Below are 20411 nucleotides of genomic sequence, written 5' to 3' on the forward strand. Positions count from 1 at the left end.
GGGGGGGGTGAGCACAATGATAAGGCAGTTCTGGGTTTTGGGCAGGCTAACATCTAAATTGTGGATTTCAGAACTTTTGACTTCACGTAAAAGAAGCCAATTTTCTTTTTCTGAAAAAGGACTTTTAACTGATCTTTACTGTTGTTTTCATTGAACAACCAAAAACACCCCACCTGAAATCCCCCACAAAACCAGAATGAGCTGATAAGTAATTGAATGCAGATTAAGGTTTTGTCCTCATAAGATTATGGGTGAGCTGGGTCTGCAGTGTTCAGCTCAAAGTCATTACTTCATTTCCTCTTATAGTTATGCAAAATACTGCATTGATTTCTGTGGGCTAGAGAAGACCTGTCTAGATGGTGATGGCAGAGGTAAGAGAACGTCTGAGAAAACTCTCAGCGTATCCCTAGTTCTCACGACCATGGTACTGATGCTATTAAGGAGAGCCTCTGACCGCCCAGGCAGGCTTGGGTCAGGGTCCTGGCAGCAGATCACAGCAGAAATACTGTGTCCTGGAGAGGGTGCCACGGCAGATCTCAGTGACCACTTGCCTCCTAAAGTGTCTTTTCTCAATATGAATCTTGCTTAGTGTTTGCCGCCCAGGTTTGACTACGGAGTCTCAGCTGTGCAGTGTCAATATTTGACTCTGTAGGTAGCAGGTAGGATGTCAGATCAATAACCCTCAGGGCCTAAGGCAAACTGCGAGGGAGAGCTAAGGAATTAAGGAAAAGGAACTAACAACACTAAGTGAAAGTCAATATGAGCCATGTTCTTCGTGGGGACTGTAGACAAGGTGAAGACAGACTGTTCAAACCACAAGAGGCAACCCTGCAATGGACACAAGCTGCAAGAAAAGAAACTGATTAAGTATTAAGAAAAATCTTTTTACAGTCCCAATAGTCAGACACTGAAACAGTGCCCCTCTAGAGGCTGTGGGATCTCTGTTCTTGAAGCCATTCATAACACAGCTGCTCAAGGCTGTGGTTTGTGCTGGCCCTGCTTTGAGATGGGGTTGGACTCAGGCCTGTGGCGCCCCTTCCCAGCTAAATTACTGTGTGATTCTGTGCCTCTGCATTCTGTAGTGTTAGGGAAAATTTTCTGCTGTTTAACAAATGATAGATGAATGGAGCCATGAGTGCCCATGTACACCCTGAAGAGTGTCTCTACCAACAGGCAGGTGTGCCAATGCAGTCCTTAGTTACATGGTGATGCAAAAGGGCAGAATTGCTTTTGGCCCAGTGCAGGCCAGTGCAGATGAAACACCTGCTGGAGCACTTCGCAGAAGTACTTTTTGGTGAACAGGCCTGCTTTTCCCAGGGAGAGTTGTGTGGAGTCATTTTGAAACTGGCTGATGGGGTTGAGAGCCCCATAACCCTCACCTGCTTATATTCTCTGGTTTTGAGCGCTCTGCACATATCTTGTCTCACAGCCAGTGTCTTTCGTGTATCTGCTCCTCCTCTTGGCTACTGTTTGAATGGTGCAGACTTACTGATTCTTTCTGTTTGTGACATTAAAAATATAGCCATACATATCCTTATACAGGATTCAGGAAATGACATACAGCTTGCTGAAACCTCCCCAGAACTGAGAGTGGTGATGTCCCAAGACCCAAGTTCAGTTTCATTTGCTGCCAGAGATTTTTATGTGTAACAGCATGCCTCTGGATGTGGTTTCTATGTAGAAAGTGGTGTTAACAAGGATTCACTGTGTCACAAGGATGCTGTTAATCAAATTGAAAGATTTAAGAGAAATCAGAATAATGTAAACAATGCATAGAAAAGACACAGATCCTGTCTGTACTTCACATAATTCTTCCCATTATGGGATCTCCAGTCATCTTGCTGTGATTGGAAGTGCCATCAGTTGCGCATTTCCATGGGAAGCAGCAGGAGGACGTTGTTTCACAGGGAGACTTCAGGCAGTCCCAGGCTGTGGGCACAACTGTGCTTCCTGCACCTTTGTGCACCCTGGATGACGCTCCTCCTTCTTTATGTGTGGAATTGCAACCTGAAAGTAAAACTGTGGCAGCTTTCACACAACCCCAGTGTTTGCTGAAAGTGTGAAACAAAATAGAAAAATAGTGTTTTCCCATTTGTTGCCCCTAAGTGAGTGAGTGAATGAGTGAATCAGAGGACAGAGGGCTGTTGAGATGCAGCTTCCACCAGCAGCAATGTGGGACTGCATGGAGGAAGTCAGGCCAGATCCCACTGGAGAAGAGGTGCAAGCAGTTTGGCTAAGTTGCAGTGAATCTGTAGTGACTTTCCAAAGGGAGTTGGGGGAAAAAAGGAGGAGAGACTGGGGCGGTGTGACTGGTGGCGAGCCAGTTTATGCACAGGAGGAACCAGGTTCTGTCACTCCACATGCACAGGAGTTTGGAGAAACATGAGTAAGGAGGAAGATTTTGACTGCTGGAGGAGAGGAAAGCCAAAGTGTGGCAGGGGAGTGGAGCAGGGGTGCAGTCCTCAATTTTGCTAGAAGATTTGAATTGATGTACAAGGCTAATGTCCTGAATGAGAGCAGCTAGTAAAAGGAACAAAATTCTTAAAAGCTGAACCCATCCTTGGCTGTCAGCAATGTCATTCATTACTTTTCTAAATGGAATATAACTCTTCAAGGCTGCCCCCCACTGCTGCTTCACTGCCACTCTTCAGCAGCCTCCTCTTGGTTGAAACCCAGATTAATTCCTGGATAATTTATCTTAGTTTATCTTTACAAAAACAGCTTTTCTTGATGTTTACCCCAGTCTATTTTTAGAATGCAGTTGCGCAAAGAATCATTGGCAAGAAGACTGTGAGTTCATCAGAAGGTGTATAGGAAAAAAACAAAAAACAAAAAACAAACATTCCTTGTCCCTTTAAAAGCAATTTTGTTGATTAAATTGATGATTAAATTAACAGACTGCTGGTAATCTGTACAGGAGTTCAGAAAGTACTGGCTGCTCATGTTGTGCTGAGAACTTGAAAGAGGAAGATGGGATATTTCACTGTCTGAAAATGTTAGTTCACACATTGAAGGATTATCATTTCCAAATCTATCATGGACAAAAAGGCTGTTTAAGAGGAAAATGGGATTTTATCCATCTCTTTGCTCAGGAGGAGTCAGTAAATAAGTAAAGTGTGTGCAGCAGAGGTTTTTGAGAGCTTAATGTTGAGGGGCAAGTATTTGGTGACACTGCCAGTAATGGGAAGGCAGGGCAAAAAAGTTTTCTCAATGGAGAGGCTGAAATCAGCAGGGGAAAAATGACTGCTAGGTGGGTATTTCTAATTCATACTGGGGCTTAGGGACATAGTCATAGTATTTTTACCTAATACTAATATGAAAAGGAATGTAAGCAAAGGTGTCCAAGCAACATAACCTCAGTGTAGTTGAGCTGCTATTGCATTCAGGAAACCAAGAGCAAAATCACATCCAGTGGCACTACCTTTGCTTTCTTATTGCTTACATCACCTCAGACTGATCACCTGCTTTCAGTCCCCAAACACCAGTGCAATTGTCTTTCCATTTCTACTATCTAATTGAGCCAGTATGATACAGCAGTTCATTACCCTTGCATTGTTTTCTCAAATGGAAATACAGTAAGTAGTTTGCTTGCTGTTTTCTTTTTCTACCCATATCTGTGTATCTATATTTAGATTTCAGATTTAGAACTGAATTGTACCAATTCCTGGGGTGCTGATTCTGTTGTGGCAGAAGCTAAGGTAATTAACAGTGTCAGTGATTGATTTTGAGAGGCCAGCTGGACAACTTAGCTGGATGCAGACCCTGCTCATGCAGAATCATCAGGTTTTAAATAATGAAAATCAGCGGAGTTACTTGACTTCAGAAATGCCTGGGAAAAAAAAAAAAAAAAAAAGTTCTTTGACAAGCTATTCAGACCACATTCCATTTTGCATGGCTAGATTAGCTATCAGAACTAGGTGCCCAGACCCACACTGAATTTTTAGAGAACAGTAAGGCTCATTTTCTAGAGCCCACATTAAATGTACAAGGAAACAAAATCCTCAGGTTCAAAACAAAAAAGTAAATTCATTGCCAGAGGTGGCACTGAATCATCTTGTATCACCTCATAAACGCAGCATCATTACTATACACCTAAACTGTATTAAACCAAAGATACTTTAAAAATCACATTTTGGTATGCTATAGGAAATCTGAGATAACTGCTTAAAAATCACATTTTGGTATGCTATAGGAAATCTGAGATAACTGCTTAAATCAATGGAATGGAATTGAACAGATTTACAGCCTGGCAAAATTTACTCCTAAATCTGAGTGAACTAATTTATCCACATGGTAGTATGCCAGACAACTAAACAAAATAAATTCAGGAACTGAAGCGGGAAGACATTCAGTTAACTCCTGATGTGAAGGAACTTTAAAAATGGATGTGTTGTTAAAGGAGGACTATTAATATATTTTGTACCTAAGTCTCTCTTATTTGAAAAGTTTGGGGGTTTTAAAGTCCACTAACCCATGTCTTCACAGAGTAGAATTTCCTCAGGATGTGAATTGTCTCTCAATGTGTATGTATAGCTCCAGGCAGACAGAGCCAAAGCATTAATTCAAACTTCTGAGCATTATCATAATTCAAATAATAAATGGTTTGAAACTTTTAAACTGCTTTAGTGCAGATGGTCTTTTTCTTAATTCCCAGCCCCATAGTTAGTGAGCTGAGCTTATTGAACTGCTTGCCAATTCTGTTAAGAGCAGATGGAGTGAAACGGGATGAAGGCAATATTTCAGTGCAGCTCCCATGCATTGGCTCCCACCCCCAAATGCCATTATCGACATACATTTTACAACTCCACATCTCTTGCCATGAGCAGTTAGAATTATAAAGAGGTTGAGCATACTTGGCTTGAATGTCAGTAATCAATAAGGATGCTCATTTGACTTAATAAGGATAAATTGTTGCCCTTGAAGCAACATACCATTCCAGCAGTCAAAGTGAACTAAGACTAGTTCCTTGATATTTATACTAACTGTGGGTGCATGTGTGTGTGCACACACAATTATGTTATGCATTTCTCTGACCATTCCCTAGCACTATGGATTCCTCTTGTGTGTCTTTTAATTCCTTTGAGAGCTCCCTTTTTAAAAGCTCATTTCTTCCACTTCAGGCTGGCTTTTTTTCCTAAAGACTTTCATTGTAAACTCTGTCTTTATAAAAAGCTCCCGGTTTCTCCTTCTAAAGCCTGCTGACAAAACATGATAGGTGGAGTTTTCAGAAGTGCCTGCTGTGAGTGGACTGTTGCTACCTCTAAAGCCCATGATTAAATTCTGTCCAGCTTTAGCTAGGGCAGACGGACCTCTGTGGCACAGACTTAAATTAATTCTGAGTGCTTAAGAAATACTGATCACACTCCTGTGGGAAGCAGTTATCATTTTTATAGAAATCATGAATGTTCTGATCACAAAAAAATACATAATACATAAACACAGCTACAAGATCGATGGATCCCTGGAGACTTCATTTTTGATGTTTTAATGAATAAAACAGGACATTTTGTAAATAAAACAGGCCAGAAGTCATCCTTTGTCCCTCAGACTAGCTGGCATGTGCGATCTGTGGCCAAATGGCTAAACTCCTGCATAAATAGCAGTGGATGCCTGCAGTTTTCATCATGGGACTTGTTCTGGGCACTTTCTGAGAGACTGTTGTCACCAGGCCAGGCTATGTCAGGAACCATGGTAGCAATGTCACAGTATGAGTGGCTGGCCATGCTGAACCCATACCCTGGCACTTTTTACTTCATTAGTACAAATATGATGTATTTGTCCAGAATTTTCACTGATCTTCCCACAAGTTCTGTGACTTCAAATGGATTTCCATTGCAGGGATATCCTTAATCTAAATTTCTTTTCAAAGTTGGCAGGAGCTCTGTAACCTATCTGGCAGACTCAGGCAAATATAAGTTTAAGAAGGTGTGGAGGCTGCAGGAAGCATCCAATATTGCTGAGGCTTGATGGTAAAATGTGGTGGTAGAAGCCTTCAGTTACCTTCCACTTCCCCAGATGTCTAGAATTCTTCCATCCATGAAGTCTATGCTGTCAGTAAATTTTAAAAGCTGATAGCAAGACATGACTAATTCCATGCCAATTGCAGTAAAAATGGGAGCTTCTGTGAGCCACAGTTTTCATTAAAGCTCTCTTTGCCCCCTGTATCCCAGGAGTTAGGATAAGAAGGTCTAATACTTGCTGTGTCTTGCCACTGAGTGCAAGAATGACAGATCTTTGTCTTGGCTGAGAGCTGAGTCTGTGGCAGTTCATCACAAGTGAGTAAGTGTATCCTCACTATGGAAGTGCAATATCCCGAAGACACTGTGTAGTAGTTTCTGTGGGCTGGAACCAGTCACCCATGTTTTAATGTTTGCTCATGTCATTTTTAACTGTCTGTTTCTTTCTCTTTCCTGGCAGATTTTTATTGGTGAGATATCCATGTATTTCATAAAGTCAACCCGAGAAACCCTAATTATTCAAGAGAAAACTATTTTGACTGGAGAGTGCTGTTACCTGAACCCACTGCTTCGAAGAATAATACGTTTTATAGGTAAGCACTGCAAATTTAGTCCCTGTTTGCACCAAAAGTGAGCAAAACATCCTAATAATCTACACCACAAAATAAATTAAGCTGTGAAATCTTTGCAGGCGTCTTCCACCTTAGAGGGATAGTCCCCCTCAGGATTTGCAAGGTAATGTTCAAAATGAGCTATATCATGTTGTCTAGAGCTGGTTTATATCTTGTTCTGCTGAGCTTAATGCTTCTGGACCTTTGACGAAAGGTTATGCCAATCAAATCCTTATATGAATTATTCCATCACTGCTAGTCTATGTGATCTTACCATTTTACCTACAAATTGGTGCTCACCAGCCCATCTCTTTAGCATTTTTCTTTTCAGTTCTAATGTTAACATCCATAGCTCTGCCACATGATGTTCAGCTAAGCACAGTGTAAAAACGCCCAGAGCGCTCTTTGAAATAACATTCTTATTTTCATTGTATTTGGTTTTTGTTAGAGCTTTAGTTAATCGCTGAGAAATGAATGAAGAAGTTCTGTCATAAAACCATTTGGAGGTTGCTTTATATGGTGCTTTCAAACCACTATGTCTTTTTCACAGTTGATTAATGGAAAAAGTGCCCACAAGACTTTACTGAGGGGACTCTCCCATGGTTCTTTTGGAACAGAAAGAGGAACAACTGCAGCTTGTGTTTCCGCTGTGGCACTAACACAGAATCTGGTTGTCCTCTGAAGGCTTTCCAATTCACAACCATTTAAGGTTGCCCAAACTGCACCCATGTTTAGACATAAGGAGGGCTGGTTGCTCACTTACTCCTTCCTTACAGCAGCACAGTAAGAAGGTGGCAGCTCTGAACTGCATGCGCAAGGGGCTCTAGCTTCCCTCCTTCTTATTCGTTCATGAGAAGTCCCAAGTTCATGCATGGAATGGGATAGCTTGTCTTGCTGCTGGCATGGGCAACTTCCCAAGATGGGATTTGCCACAGAACACCTCCCTCTCTGTATACTCTTAGAGGTAAAGTTACACACTACATCTTACAGAGATCTGGGTCTGAATTCACAGTCCGAGTTAAAAGAAAAAATGGGGAAAAAAGCTGAAAATATTTGGGTTGCTTCTTCCCTGTCACTGCTGAATTTCTAAGCTTTATCTGGAAGAAAAAGGTATGCTGTGACTGTGGCAAGGGTTGTATTGAATCCATGGTGCAGAGCCCTAACTCCAGGCACGGATACTTGCTCAGAGTATGGAGTTTAAAGTCTTACCCTGTGTTAAGGTTTTCAGCAGCAGCAATTACGTGCTGGAAAGAAGGAAGAGCCCTGGTTTTCTTTCTTCCTCTGCTCTCTCTGTGCCTCCTGCTTTATGCATGGAAGTTAAGAAATGAAATGCTTGTTTACCTTCTGCCACACTGGGGGTGGAGACAAACCGCCTGTGGTTCATTCCTCAGGCCTGGCCTGTGTGCTGCTTATGCAAACAAAAGACATGGGAATGCAGTTAAAAGCAAAATACCCTTAAACTTCACATAGCCTCTAGGATATATTGATGGATAGTAAACTGCCATTAAGAGAGAAGCAGCATATTGGAGTCCACTGGGCCACTCAGGGCTGTGTGACTGTTTCAGCACGTTCAGCATGTTGCAAAGTCCCAATCAAACACTCTTGCCTGCGGGTTCCCCACTAAAAGGGCTTAGATTACGAAGGCTAAGCACTTGCTCTGTGTGTTTTCTTACAGTGAGCTTTATTCTTAAACATTCATGCTATTGTTTCTCCTCTGGTGGGAGAGAAGGGGGTGGCAATGGTAGAGTGGACTCTCAGAGAGCAGTCAGATGTGAGCCCTGATAGAGAAATCAATCTTGGCTTTGCAGCTACATTTGATTTCCTGAGAAAAATTAAGTTAACATTATTAGAAATGTCTTAAAGTGTTTGTCTCATCTTAAACTACACTGATTGTTTGCTTGTTTTCTTCTGAAACCTCCTTCCTCAACAGTAAAATGAGAGAAATGGAGTTTGTTGGAAAATGGCTGAAATAATTTCTGAAAGGAACTGAATATAACTGCACGTTTTTCATTGACATTCCAGCTGCATTTTGAAAGCATGACATGGACTGAGCAGCTGTAACCCATGCTGGATAATCAGGGAAGTTAGTTCCATACAACAGCTTACTTCAGAAAGAGGCTACCTGGATGCTTGACTCTGGAGAGACGACCAGGTTGCTTATACATGGATTTCCTTGCATGTGTCTCCTCTTGCTAAACTTGAGGGCCATAAGTTGATTAATTAGGTTGTCTTCCAAGATATCCCAGCAAGCAGTCTTGCTTGTAAAGAAGTTTGCTGCCATTTCAACTTACATTTTCTCATTATTTGGTGGCACTGGAAGTGCTGGCCCAGACTCAACTGCTGAGGGCTGCAGTACTCTGCAGAACAAGCCATGGTTGAAAACTATCATGCTCTGACTGTGATGCATATTGATCACTGTAATTCCTCTCTTTGCAGTTCTGCCAAACTATGCCGTATGAAAATCATAGCTATGTGCAGCAATGAATTCAGCTAGCAAGAATTTAATGGTTGCAAACTGATTACACATCATATAGTCTCTGGAGACTTTGAGATAGGCTTGGCTGTAATTGATTTAAAGGCTGTAACACCAGTGAGCTTGGGTAGTGCTGGAGAGTCCCCTGATAGTTTTTGTACCTCAGGAATCCATCTGTTCAATGGATATATTCAGTGACGTACCACAGCTAAGCTAACTGACCAGAACATGAGAATGCAGTGACTTAGAGGCAGAAAAATTGCTGGTGAAAGGCTTCATGGAAAGGGCAACTAGCCCTTGCTCTTCAGGGTCGTACAGCTGAAGTCCGTGATGCCACAGAGAGAATGGAAGAACATGTACCTCTTCCAGGCTTTGATGCTGAGGTATAATGGGAGCTGATGTCATCCTGCTAAGAAAGAGCTTTATCTGGCTTAATCTAACCTAAAAAGCCTGGGAGTGCACTTGAGTCCAGAACTTAGCATATGCTGAGAAAAGACGTAAACAGTGCAAGCCACATGGGAAGAAGACCTACAGCCTCTACAGTTGGTTACTAGCAGAAAGAATGGACAGAAGTTAATTTAACTTACATAAAGCCACTCCTTCCTCATGTCCACATGTGTCACATAGTCTAGCTGCACAAAGAAGCCTTAAAGAAGGAGCAGAAGCTATTTCTGGAAAGGCTTCCTGGCTTTTGTTACTGTCCTGGCTCTCAGCTTTGTTTTGTGTGTCAGGAGCAGCGAGAAAGAAGAGGCTAGAAGGCAAAGCAATAAGCAGAATGTAATTGGGAGAGACTAATTTAAGCTGGAGATAGAGAGTATGCTATACTTGCGAGGAACTGAGGATCAGATTTGAACATCTCTTTACCTCCAGTGAGAAAGACCTTAGACAACTAAATGTACAAACCAAGGAAAGTCCTGTTCAAAAATGCTGAGGACAGATAATATGAACCTTAAATCCTTCCAACTCCATCTCACCTGAACTAACACTTGCCTTGGCAGAAGAATCTAAATCTTCACAGCTTCAGTTTTAATTTCTCCACTTAACCCTCCCCCTAAATTGCTGCCAAAAAGTCCTTCAAGCACAAACCCATAATTTCTGGGCTCTTATTCACATGCTACTCTAACAGTCTTTCTCCTGCTGAGCTCCTTGTTTGGCTGTTCATCAGTGTTGCCAGCTCTGTCTATTGCTTTTGGTAACACAGATGTCTGCCCTGAAGAAGAATCCATCTTTCCTCGCTCACTGTAACCTCAGTACAACCCTGTCTTCTCCCTGCAACTCATGCTCAAGCTCTCTCTTCTTCCACCCTGAATCTGTCTAGTATCGGTGACTGCTTGTTGACTCCATAGAAACTCTATTACAGACATTTAACGTGCCACTGATTTGGAATAAAACAACAAAAGAAAGCAGAAAAACAAACAAACAAAAAAACCCCTTGGGAGTTGTAGAAGAGCAGCTGAAAAGACATAGGGAAGAGAAAAGTGAGAAACCTGTGGGTGGAAGTGGGAAAGGAATGAGGTGGTAGAAGGCCTTATTAGAGAAAAACCATGAAACCCTTAAGTGACAAAAGAAACAATGCCTTGAAGGGCTCATGAGACAACAGAAGCTGTGCTTTTTGGTAACATATCATCATGTCTTCTACCAAGTGCATTTATTTAGGGACTCCTCTCTCTCCCAGTACCCAGTTAATTATGTGATTTTGTTAAAAGGACATATTATACATGCACACTCACACTCTCCCAGTCCCTTTTCCACCTGCTATGTTTTTAAAAGCAGATTAGAGTTTCAGTGGAGGGAGCCCCTGGAAGGACTCATGGCTCTATGGAAAAGCTGATCCTTGGCCCATCTCTGAAGGTTTTGCTCTAATGGTCCTGTGTATCAAATAAAGCCATAAATTTATAGTTCTGTGACTCAGACTGCTAAACCACCCTTCATCATTATATCTTGAAGGGTGCTGTTAAAGGAGATCTGTATTATTAATACATTTTAGAATTAGAGAGATGGAAGTTGCAAAGAAATTTATTGTCTGTTATCAGGAACGGGCTCAACAGCAAGCTTCTTCCCAGCAATCATAATCTGATCCCAGGGTTGGCTTTGATCTCCTAGTGGAGACCCCATGAGGTTCACTGCTCTAGGCATCTACTGCCTCTTGTGTCTGCCTGCTTCACCTGTGAGTGTCCTGCCTAGATAGCTTTCCCTCAAGACATAAGAAGGAAGACATGTGGTCTGAGCATGCAAGAAGAAATTCAGTTCCTGATGCAAAAGTAGTCTGAAACCTCAAGACTCCTCCCCGCAGACACAGGATTTGTTTTGTCCTTGCTGCTTCACAACTATCAGTTTTCATCTAGACAACAGCCAGCTGCGAGCCTGGCATAAAAGGGAACAGTAAGGTTTCATTTGTCCCCACACAGTGACCTGTTTCTCATTGTGGAGGTTCTTCAGCTATAACAAAGGAGTCCTACAGTAGTTTAAGCTGCTGCAGCAGTTTAGATTAGAGGCAAAACACCCAAATACAGCTTTAGCCCTGCTTAAAGGCAGCCAGTTAATAACAGAACATGCATAGTTTCACGGTGAACTTCAGATCCAAGGCAGACATAAGGATAAGGTCAGGCAGATAATGTCCTGCAGCTGCCTAGGGAATCAACATCAGAGCTCTAGGGTGTATCTATCGGATTACAATAAACTCAGTATGTATATAAATCTTGTAAACCTTTATTTGCTGAACTAAAGCCTTAATTTGCTGAAATAAAGCCCTAATTTCATTATTTAGCTGCCCACTGTGAGGTGTCACCATACTTTAAATTAAGCTGTCAGCAGAAGCTGATCTGTGCCATTTGTTAACTACAAATTATGCAGGTCCAAAGTAGAAGCCACTGGTAATGAATTCATGAACCATATTGCATTTCTGAACATCTGAACTGGAGAGAGGCTACTTGCATGTTATCAGGGCTTTGCAGATATACAAATTAATCACTTTGATTAGAAACCTAATATAATGAAATGCAACACAATACACACTCTAGCCACCCTGCCATACTGAGTCAGGAGGTCTGAATCCAGGGATCCTGGGGATATGATAGCAGCTGTATATAAACAGACTAAATCCTTGATGACTGAAACAATTCACTAACTAATGCTAAAATAATTTATAACCTCTATTTTCAATACAAATAATAAAGTAGAACATGAAAGCAAATGCAAGACGGTAAGATGTTAACAAAGTACTGGATGGGAAATTACCACAAGACATACTGAATAAAAATACATGCTGAATGTGGGGAATAAGGAATAAGGACATGTGGAAAATATGGTGAATAAAAAGCCTGTGTGTACTTGAGAGACAGGGAAAAGGGGCAGAGGCCCAAGAAGCAACCATTATGGTTACTCAAAGGTTCAGCACATAAGGGGCAAATATTGGCATCAGAAATTTGTAATAAAACTGCTGGGAGGGGTTGGGAGACAAGGGAGGAGAGATCATGTGACTAAAGAATAGCAGTGCAGCACCAATATTTTAGACAGAAAAACTGCTCCAAAGCAATCTTGCACCACTTGTTTGACCTGAAAATCTTCAGAATAAATGTCTGTAGAAGCAGCTATAAAAGGTAAAAGGAAGATGGAACAAATTGCAACATATATCAAAGGCTGATGGTTCCAAGCTAAGCCAGATTTTTTTCACTGATAAAAGAATTGATTTTCTAAATATAGGGAACATAGCAGGTTTCACCAATCTAGTCTGCTATAAAGAATTTGACATACACTGGAGCAAGTTGAGAGGCAGCCCTTTGCTACAATAAAAAATGTCTACCAATGTGCAGAATTAATTCCTGGGCCAGGAGCAAGAAGAAATTTTGGCTCTGCTTCCTGTGGACAAAGACCCAGGGAGGGATTTAAGACAAAGCCCAACACTCAAGATCCCCACTAAACTCAGAAGGGGAGAATCTTAGAAAGAGACAGCTGCTGAGAGCTTGAGGAAAACAAGGAGACAATAAAGCAGAGAGCATGGTTGGCAAGATAAGAAAAATTAAGGAAAACATCCCAGGAGAAGTTCAGGTTTTAGGTTTTGCTTAATTCTTTGCTCCACTATCAAAGTACAAAAAAAAATGCTTCATTTTGTATACATGAAGAGAAAGTAAGAGGGGGGAAAAGGCTCGAGTTTAACAACGAAGTCCAAAAGATCCCATGGAGATAGTATAACAGTGCTTATCCTTTACATCACCAAAAGAGTGTCTGGAGTTTGATTCTCTTTCCTTACAAAATCTAAGTGAATGGTCAGTGAAGTAACTATAACTTTCTGCTTGTTTTGTGGAAAGCCCATTTAGGCTACTATTCTTAAAACCCCATCTCTTCCCAGCAACTCTAGTTACAGAGTCAGGGAGGGAGAAAACCCCCATTTACCTTTCTAAAATTTAGGAATAGCAACTATCAAGAGCTCTCCATGATGTGCCTTGCAGGGTCAGGAAGTAGTGTTCATTTTTCCTGACACGTTAAAGGACTTTTTCTCATTCTTTTGAGTAATGACTAGTGACTTATAAGGCAATATTCCAAGGAGTTCAAATAGTACTTTTTTGCAGGTACTCACTTAAGACTCTTGCTCACCCATCTGGGCCAAAAGAAATGATCAGATGTGGAGCTTTTTCTGAAACACCTCAGTTCTTGGCATGTACTTGATTGCTTAATCAAGACTGAAGGCCAGACTGCCTGGCTCTTAGGTTTCCTCTAAGTAATAATCCTCACTGCATTCTCTGTGATTTGCACAGTGCATCATAAAGATGCTGTTTAATGCAAGCTGTGCAAAAAAAATTTAAGAATTTGGCCAAAGAGCCATATATAAAACATAACTTGACAATAAGTTTTCACCACCCTGCCTTTTTCCCTCTGAACTTGCTTGTGCAGTGGCTAAGTAGATGAGAAGTTCCTATTGCCAGTGGAAAACCATGGATTTAAAATATTAGCAGAATGATAAAGGAAATAAAAGAGTGGTGACAGTGCTCTCACTATTTCCCTTTTAAACACACTGAGCAGGATAAATGGGAAGAAGACTGTCATACCAGTAAAGAGAGAGGGGCCAGTCCTGCAGTCTAGAACCACAGGAAGGCAACCTCCTTCTTTGACAACCACTGGCGTTATAAATCTATGATCACACATCAGTTCATTAATAATGAACGATAATAAACTCATGTAAAGAACAGTAATAAACCCAGCCCCCGAAATCATCTCCACTGTGGTAACACTCCTTCCTAACCTTGGGGAAGTGTGGTAAGGACAAACTCCTTTGTGCTCCTGCAGCTGCTCCAGGCTGGCACCCAAGGAGAGGACTCTTCCCATCAGTAACCCAGTGAGGAGTTTGTGTGACAGCACAGCTGTATCAGTCACAGCACACCATCTCTGTGAGCGAGTAGCACTGGCAAGCCGCTGTTGATGCTCATATAATGAATCCATTTTTAGTTATGGGTTTTGTTTTATGTTAGTGTGTGTACAAGTGTGCAGATAGGCCCAGAATGTTTAGAAGGACCTAACTCTGTCAGCTGAAGCTATATGCTATATTGCTATAGCTTTATGCTATATTGCTAGCTCAGGATCTTAATTTTCAACATCAGGTGGTAAATAGTCAAAAATCCAAAAGGTACTTGACACTAGACAGTTGTTAAGTGCAGTATGTGTCTCAGCACTACACTGCTCTTTCAGATTCAGAGCTGTTATATTACCATTTTCTGGCCTAGATGTGGTAAAAAATACATAAACATTTTTAACAACTCGTGTGAGTGACATGCAAGCTGTGAGCCTTTGCAGTAGTGGAAACTTTACAGGCACAGTGCAGTTTTCAGTGCAGTTTTCATAGGTGCAGTTTTCAGTGAAGTCTATAGCTCACAGTTCAGAGCTTGAATCACAAAAACACATTGGCACTTGCTTATTGTTTTCAGCCTGTGTCTAAGTCCTTCTGGAGTTACTGAGTTAAGCACCTGTCAGAGTTAAGCATGCGGTCTTATGTGTTATATCTTTGATGCAGGACTCTGCTGGAGTCAGCAGGGACTTTTTCCAGGCAATGACTGCAGGGTTTAGTCCCTCACCTGTTATTATGTCTCTTCCTTTCAGGTACCAAGATTTTTTTTAAACCTGTTTGAATAATCATTATTTTTAACCTTTCATCACAGGAGTGTTTGCATTTGGACTTTTTGCCACTGACATATTTGTAAACGCTGGCCAGGTTGTGACTGGGAACTTGGCTCCCTACTTCCTGACTGTATGTAAACCCAACTACACAGGAAACGACTGTCGCACCCACCACCAGTTCATAAACAATGGCAACATCTGCACTGGGGATGTGGAGGTGATTGAAAAGGCAAGGAGATCCTTTCCTTCCAAACATGCTGCTTTGAGCATCTACTCAGCTTTATATGCCACGGTGAGTGCTAACTGGTATGAGAAGTTTCTGTATGTGCATCTAGATGGGGACATTTTTCTTACAATGGGTTTTTGAAGAAAAAGGGGGATGTTTTTGGGGAGGGTTTTCTTCTTTGTCTGTAGGAAAAAATCCCTTTCTCTCTCTGTTTTACCAGTCCTAGTATAAGCAAATCAAATGCTTATTGCTTTTAAGGCACTTTATGATGTGGAGGCCTAGGTCCTAATCTTGTCTTTGCTGCAGGTTTTCTCAGTAGCCTTTGAGTATGTATTAGCCTCATCTTCTCCCTGCCCCTTATCTCATGAGCATTAAAATGAAGTTGATGCTTAAATGGCACCTGGATCACTGCTACTTCTTTTGTTCACATGTCATGGGTTGTTGAACATATAAAATGTAAATTATGCCATTCCAATGGCAGGCTGAACTAGTCTGGATTTTGCTCCCCATGTTTAGGACCTGAATTCCCTGTGCAAAGAAGGTAATAGAAGTCAGTGCCAGAATTTTGCTGTTATCACAGAGAAATGGACCCCAGTTGACATCTTGACAAAATGACACTGCTATCTGTCAGGAAGGAAATTGTCTTAAAACTCTAGTCAAACAGATCATCTGCTGCTTTTTGTTCTCTGGCTAAAGTTTCTATAATGTTTGAAAATTAATCCAAGAAGTTTATTCACAAAGTAGAAAAACATGGTGGTTTTGCCCTTAACATCTAAGGACTTAACCTGGTTCTGATCTCAGAATGACTTAACTAGGTCTTTCTACCCCCATAGCTTGACTCAAATGAGTGGCAGAGTCTGTCTGTAGGTCATTAGGATTTGAGAAAAGCCTTAAACTTATTAATGACAAGGTATTTACTGAATATTGTATCCTGATCTTGGTAGCAGATGAATAAAACACCACATTATTACTACAAAATGAAGAGGCCATCCGCTGCTGTTTCAATATCCATCTGTTCGCACTGAACATTGTGTGAGTAATGATGGAAATGTAAATTGGTAACTCCTTTGATCAGGATTTGTTGGGAAGTGTTTGGAAAGCCCATAACATTTTGTGTGCATTACTTCTGGACAGTAAGCAGCCATGTGTGAAATGCAGTTCCCAATAAACTCCACAGCGTTGTAGCAGCAGTTTTCATCATGATAAACTCCTAAGTGGAAGCTCCAGGATCAGGCTTGATCCTGGTTCTGCCCTAAGCTAGTTACATCTTGGGAAGGCAAGTCTTCTACAGACTGATTTCTACAATTGAAGGGGAATAATGCTTTTCCTTTCTCAGCTTAAGTCCTCAGGAGTTCACTGTTTCTGAGCCCTAGTCTTTCAAGAGTACCTGCGATGGGCTTGCACTTCTCCCCACATAGGAAGATACCACATGGAACCAGGACATGGAATTACTTCTGAGCCACAAGGCCATAAAATTCTGCCCTTAAGGCATTTTAGTCCAAATTTAGCCCAGTTGTCTGCTTGAAGACACCCTTTAGCACTAAAGGTGTTGCCACTTGTCTTTTCTCTGCCTGTCAGCTGGGAATAACATGAACATTACCTGAGAAATGCAGTGTTCAGATCTAGCTTTGCTTAATCATTGGGCTGTGCACAATGTTTTGAGAAGTGTCTTGCTGATTCTAATATGCATGATACGGTGGGCTGCTGAAGATAAAACACAGGTTATTTGGTTAGTAACAGCTTTATTTTGCATGAGGCTGAAGATTTGAGACATGGAACAAGAAAAATGAAACTGGTTGAACATGAGGCAGGAGAATGGAATCATTGGCGACACTGTCTTTCATTGTACAAACGTCTGTTGAGATCTGGGAGCCTCCTCCCATCAGTGAACCTCCAGTATCCTCTGCAGATGTCTCTGCACCGATTCGTTCATTAGTCTGCTAGTGACAGTACTTACACTGTGATTGGTTCGGCTTTGTGTTTTGTTTTTGTTTTGTGGGGGGTTTTTTATAATCCGGGTTTTATACTTAATGAAATAGACTTTTTCTTGTCACCTGCCAAAGAAGTTAAGGAGAACCCAAAGCATCACTTTTATGATATCTGTAGGGAGAAATGAATCTTGAATGCCTGAAGCAGGGGAAGGAGAAAACAGCCGGCAGACCTGGCTCCCATACTTGCACAAAAGTTAGAATGGCATCTAATTAAGTTTTATTAATCTCCCAGAAGTATCGCAGGAAGAGATGGCAGTCACTGTACATAGCACATGCTGCTGTACAGTTAGAAACACATGCTTCTAAGTACCTTTCCCAAGGGAAAATGATAGGCTAGAAATACCCCTTAATTCATTAACGTTCCTGGCAAAAATCAAAAAACAGATGATAAAATCATATGTTGCATATGGCTATCCCAGACACATCATCTTTAAACAACTGTTACTTCATGCTCTTCTGAGAAAGGTCATGGGAGAGTCAATGACAAGGACATCTAACAGATCATAGTGTTCAGTCTGAACATGGAAAATTAAAGTATTTCACCAGCACAACTAGAGGACCTCTTATTTTAGAGACAAGGTAGATATCCTTGCTGACCCTCCTGTTTGCCTCTGGAGCGAAAGCAAGGAGAACTGTTTTACAGTCACAACAGGGTCTCCACAGTTGAAAGATATGACGGATCACTTACACTGAGTAGTAGTGATTTTAGGATTCTTCAGCTAAGCTCTTGCCTAGCAGCATTCACAAGTAATGTTTTCTGTCACCTCTTTCTGGTTAGAAGACTCTGCTTCATCAGACCAGATCACAACCTGACATCTGTTGTTTACACCTGGGTGTGTTGCTTCTTGACTCAATTAGAGTGACACAATATACTTGGACATGAAAGTGTCAACATTTGGGAAATTCTGAATAGCAGAGAACACTACAGCAAATCCTTTCTGCAATTCAGGTCGCTGTGATCCCACCAATAATTTCTTCCATTTCTGCAGTAACACCTACCAGACGCAGCAATTAAAATCAAGTCCTTGGCCCTTAAAGCACCTGCACTGATCATTTAGGAGACTGCGTTGTGTTCTACAATACACAACATTGTCAAAGGCTCTGCATCTCTCTTACTATATAAATTTATGGTAAAGGAAAAGATTGTCTCTAAAGCTTGTAGGACAGAGAATTTTCCAGTATTGGTATGAAATGGTGAACTTTAGGAAAATAAACTATCATAAATCTCCGCATTTTCTGCTGAAAGATCAAGACAGACTTCTTCCATTCTGCCTTTCTCATCATACATTCTAAATACATGCATATATTTGTATATATATGTATATCTATTTTAGACTTGCAAACAGAAAAGCCTCCTTGGCTGTCTATGCTTTTGTCTGTCTGAAAATGATGGGAGAGTAATTACACACAGGATGAATGCTACTATCACACATTGCACATTGCTAAATACACTGCTTGAGTGTACTGATAAGAGTACAGTAAAGAAGCTGAATAGATAATTTATATAGTTAAAGCATATGTAGTTTATTTTTAATATGATTTGTTCTATTTTCTTCACATCTTTTTATATTCACTTCTTTAATCTCTCTCCCACCCATCAAATAACTGTTTTGACATTTTGAGTTTTGTAAATATATGTACCCTTTATATAGCATTGTGGGAAATTTTCAAAAACACCTGCTGTGTGTAGGAAGTGACTTTCACTCAGATTTTGGGCTCTTACACAAAGCTTTGAAAACACACTCTAAGTGAAAGGGTAACACGTTGTGAGAATCTTAAAAAAATATCTTTGCTTTAGGGACCAGGACAATAAAGATCAGACTGCAGGGATGAGGAAGTTTGACCAGAATGATGAAGCTCTCCCAGTTAATTTCTTAGCTCAGTGTGTGATTTATGGATGAACTAGAACATACCTTCTAGAAAAAGAGTTTGTCTTGTTTTAAACCCTCCTCATGAGGGTTTAACAGATTTTCCCTGGAAATTTGTTCATGTGGTTAATTACCCTTGCTGAAATGTTCTCTTTACTACAAGTTCATGTTTTCCTGCCAAGATGCATGAAACTTCAAATACATTAGATATTTACCATCTGTAATAAGGAGAACTCTCCCATGCTTCTAAGCCAAAGATCCAGCTTCACCTCATACCTGTAAGAAAACAAGCATGTGTGTATTTATTGTTCTCTGTGACTAGGGTTTGCAGCTGGACTGCATTCTTAAAGGTGGTGCTTTTCCTTTGGATGCTGTAAAACCGCAGCAGTGCTTTGGTGGGGAACAGAAAAGCAGTTCAGCTCCCAATTTCTCACATGAATTGTCTTCTGCTAAAAGAAATGTATAGGGTGAAAGGGTGGGTGGTAATTATTCACAGTGGCAATGACAATTTTTTCCTATTGTTTCCAAAGAACCTTAACCTGTTTTGGTGTCAGGTGCAGCTCAACCTGCCAGCAAAGACTGGGGCAAGGTTGCCGCCTAGTGCTCAGCTGGTAGCTGTCATTGCAAGGCATGTGCTGCAGTTGGGTGTTAAGTTTGAAAAGCAACGCAACCAGGAACCTGTCGAGTAACTTAACCCCATTCCCACTGCTATTACACACCATAACGTTCCAGTTCATAACTCGAATTCACCTTTGAATTATATGCTCAGCAGCACATCATTTGAGGGCAGAAGACTTCACTTCCCCAGGCAGAGCTCTGGCACATTCAGCTGTTTGAGGTCTAGTACTGCAGTTTCCTGGCAGGTGAAAGTATAACTTTGCCTAGCTACAGGTCTGGAGGCAGTTAGGTTTGCCTTCCCCTTGTCAGTTTCTCTGGACTGTTCCTTTCCCTTCTAAGAGGTGGTTGCTGCATCCCTTCCCTTCTTCTAGACTTAAATATTGTAATGGGTTTAGGGCTCATGTTTTTAACTCCAGCCAGCAAGGAGAAGCCAGCTGGGGGGTGGAGGGGACGTTTGATGGCCCAGTCAGGGAGAAAGGAAAAGAAAGATGGACAGTGAGCAAGTTAGAGTAAAAAATACTCACAATGCAGCAGAATAAAGGAATAAATGAAAGGCAGT

The 20411-nt window shown here is 41.2% G+C and overlaps 1 protein-coding gene across 1 annotated transcript in view; it reads left to right on the top strand.

The window, feature by feature from the left end:
- The window catches only part of PLPPR1 (phospholipid phosphatase related 1), a 73235-nt gene that overhangs the window by 45508 nt on the left and 7316 nt on the right, over positions 1 to 20411 (top strand). The window contains exons 3-4 of the mRNA XM_026866656.1: positions 6418 to 6550; positions 15191 to 15441. Coding sequence (XP_026722457.1) covers positions 6418 to 6550; positions 15191 to 15441 — 384 coding nt within the window. The remainder of the gene's footprint in view (positions 1 to 6417; positions 6551 to 15190; positions 15442 to 20411) is intronic.

This window comes from Athene cunicularia (assembly GCF_003259725.1).
Source record: "Athene cunicularia isolate RWA chromosome Z unlocalized genomic scaffold, athCun1 chrZ_part3, whole genome shotgun sequence".
Taxonomy (NCBI): domain Eukaryota; kingdom Metazoa; phylum Chordata; class Aves; order Strigiformes; family Strigidae; genus Athene; species Athene cunicularia.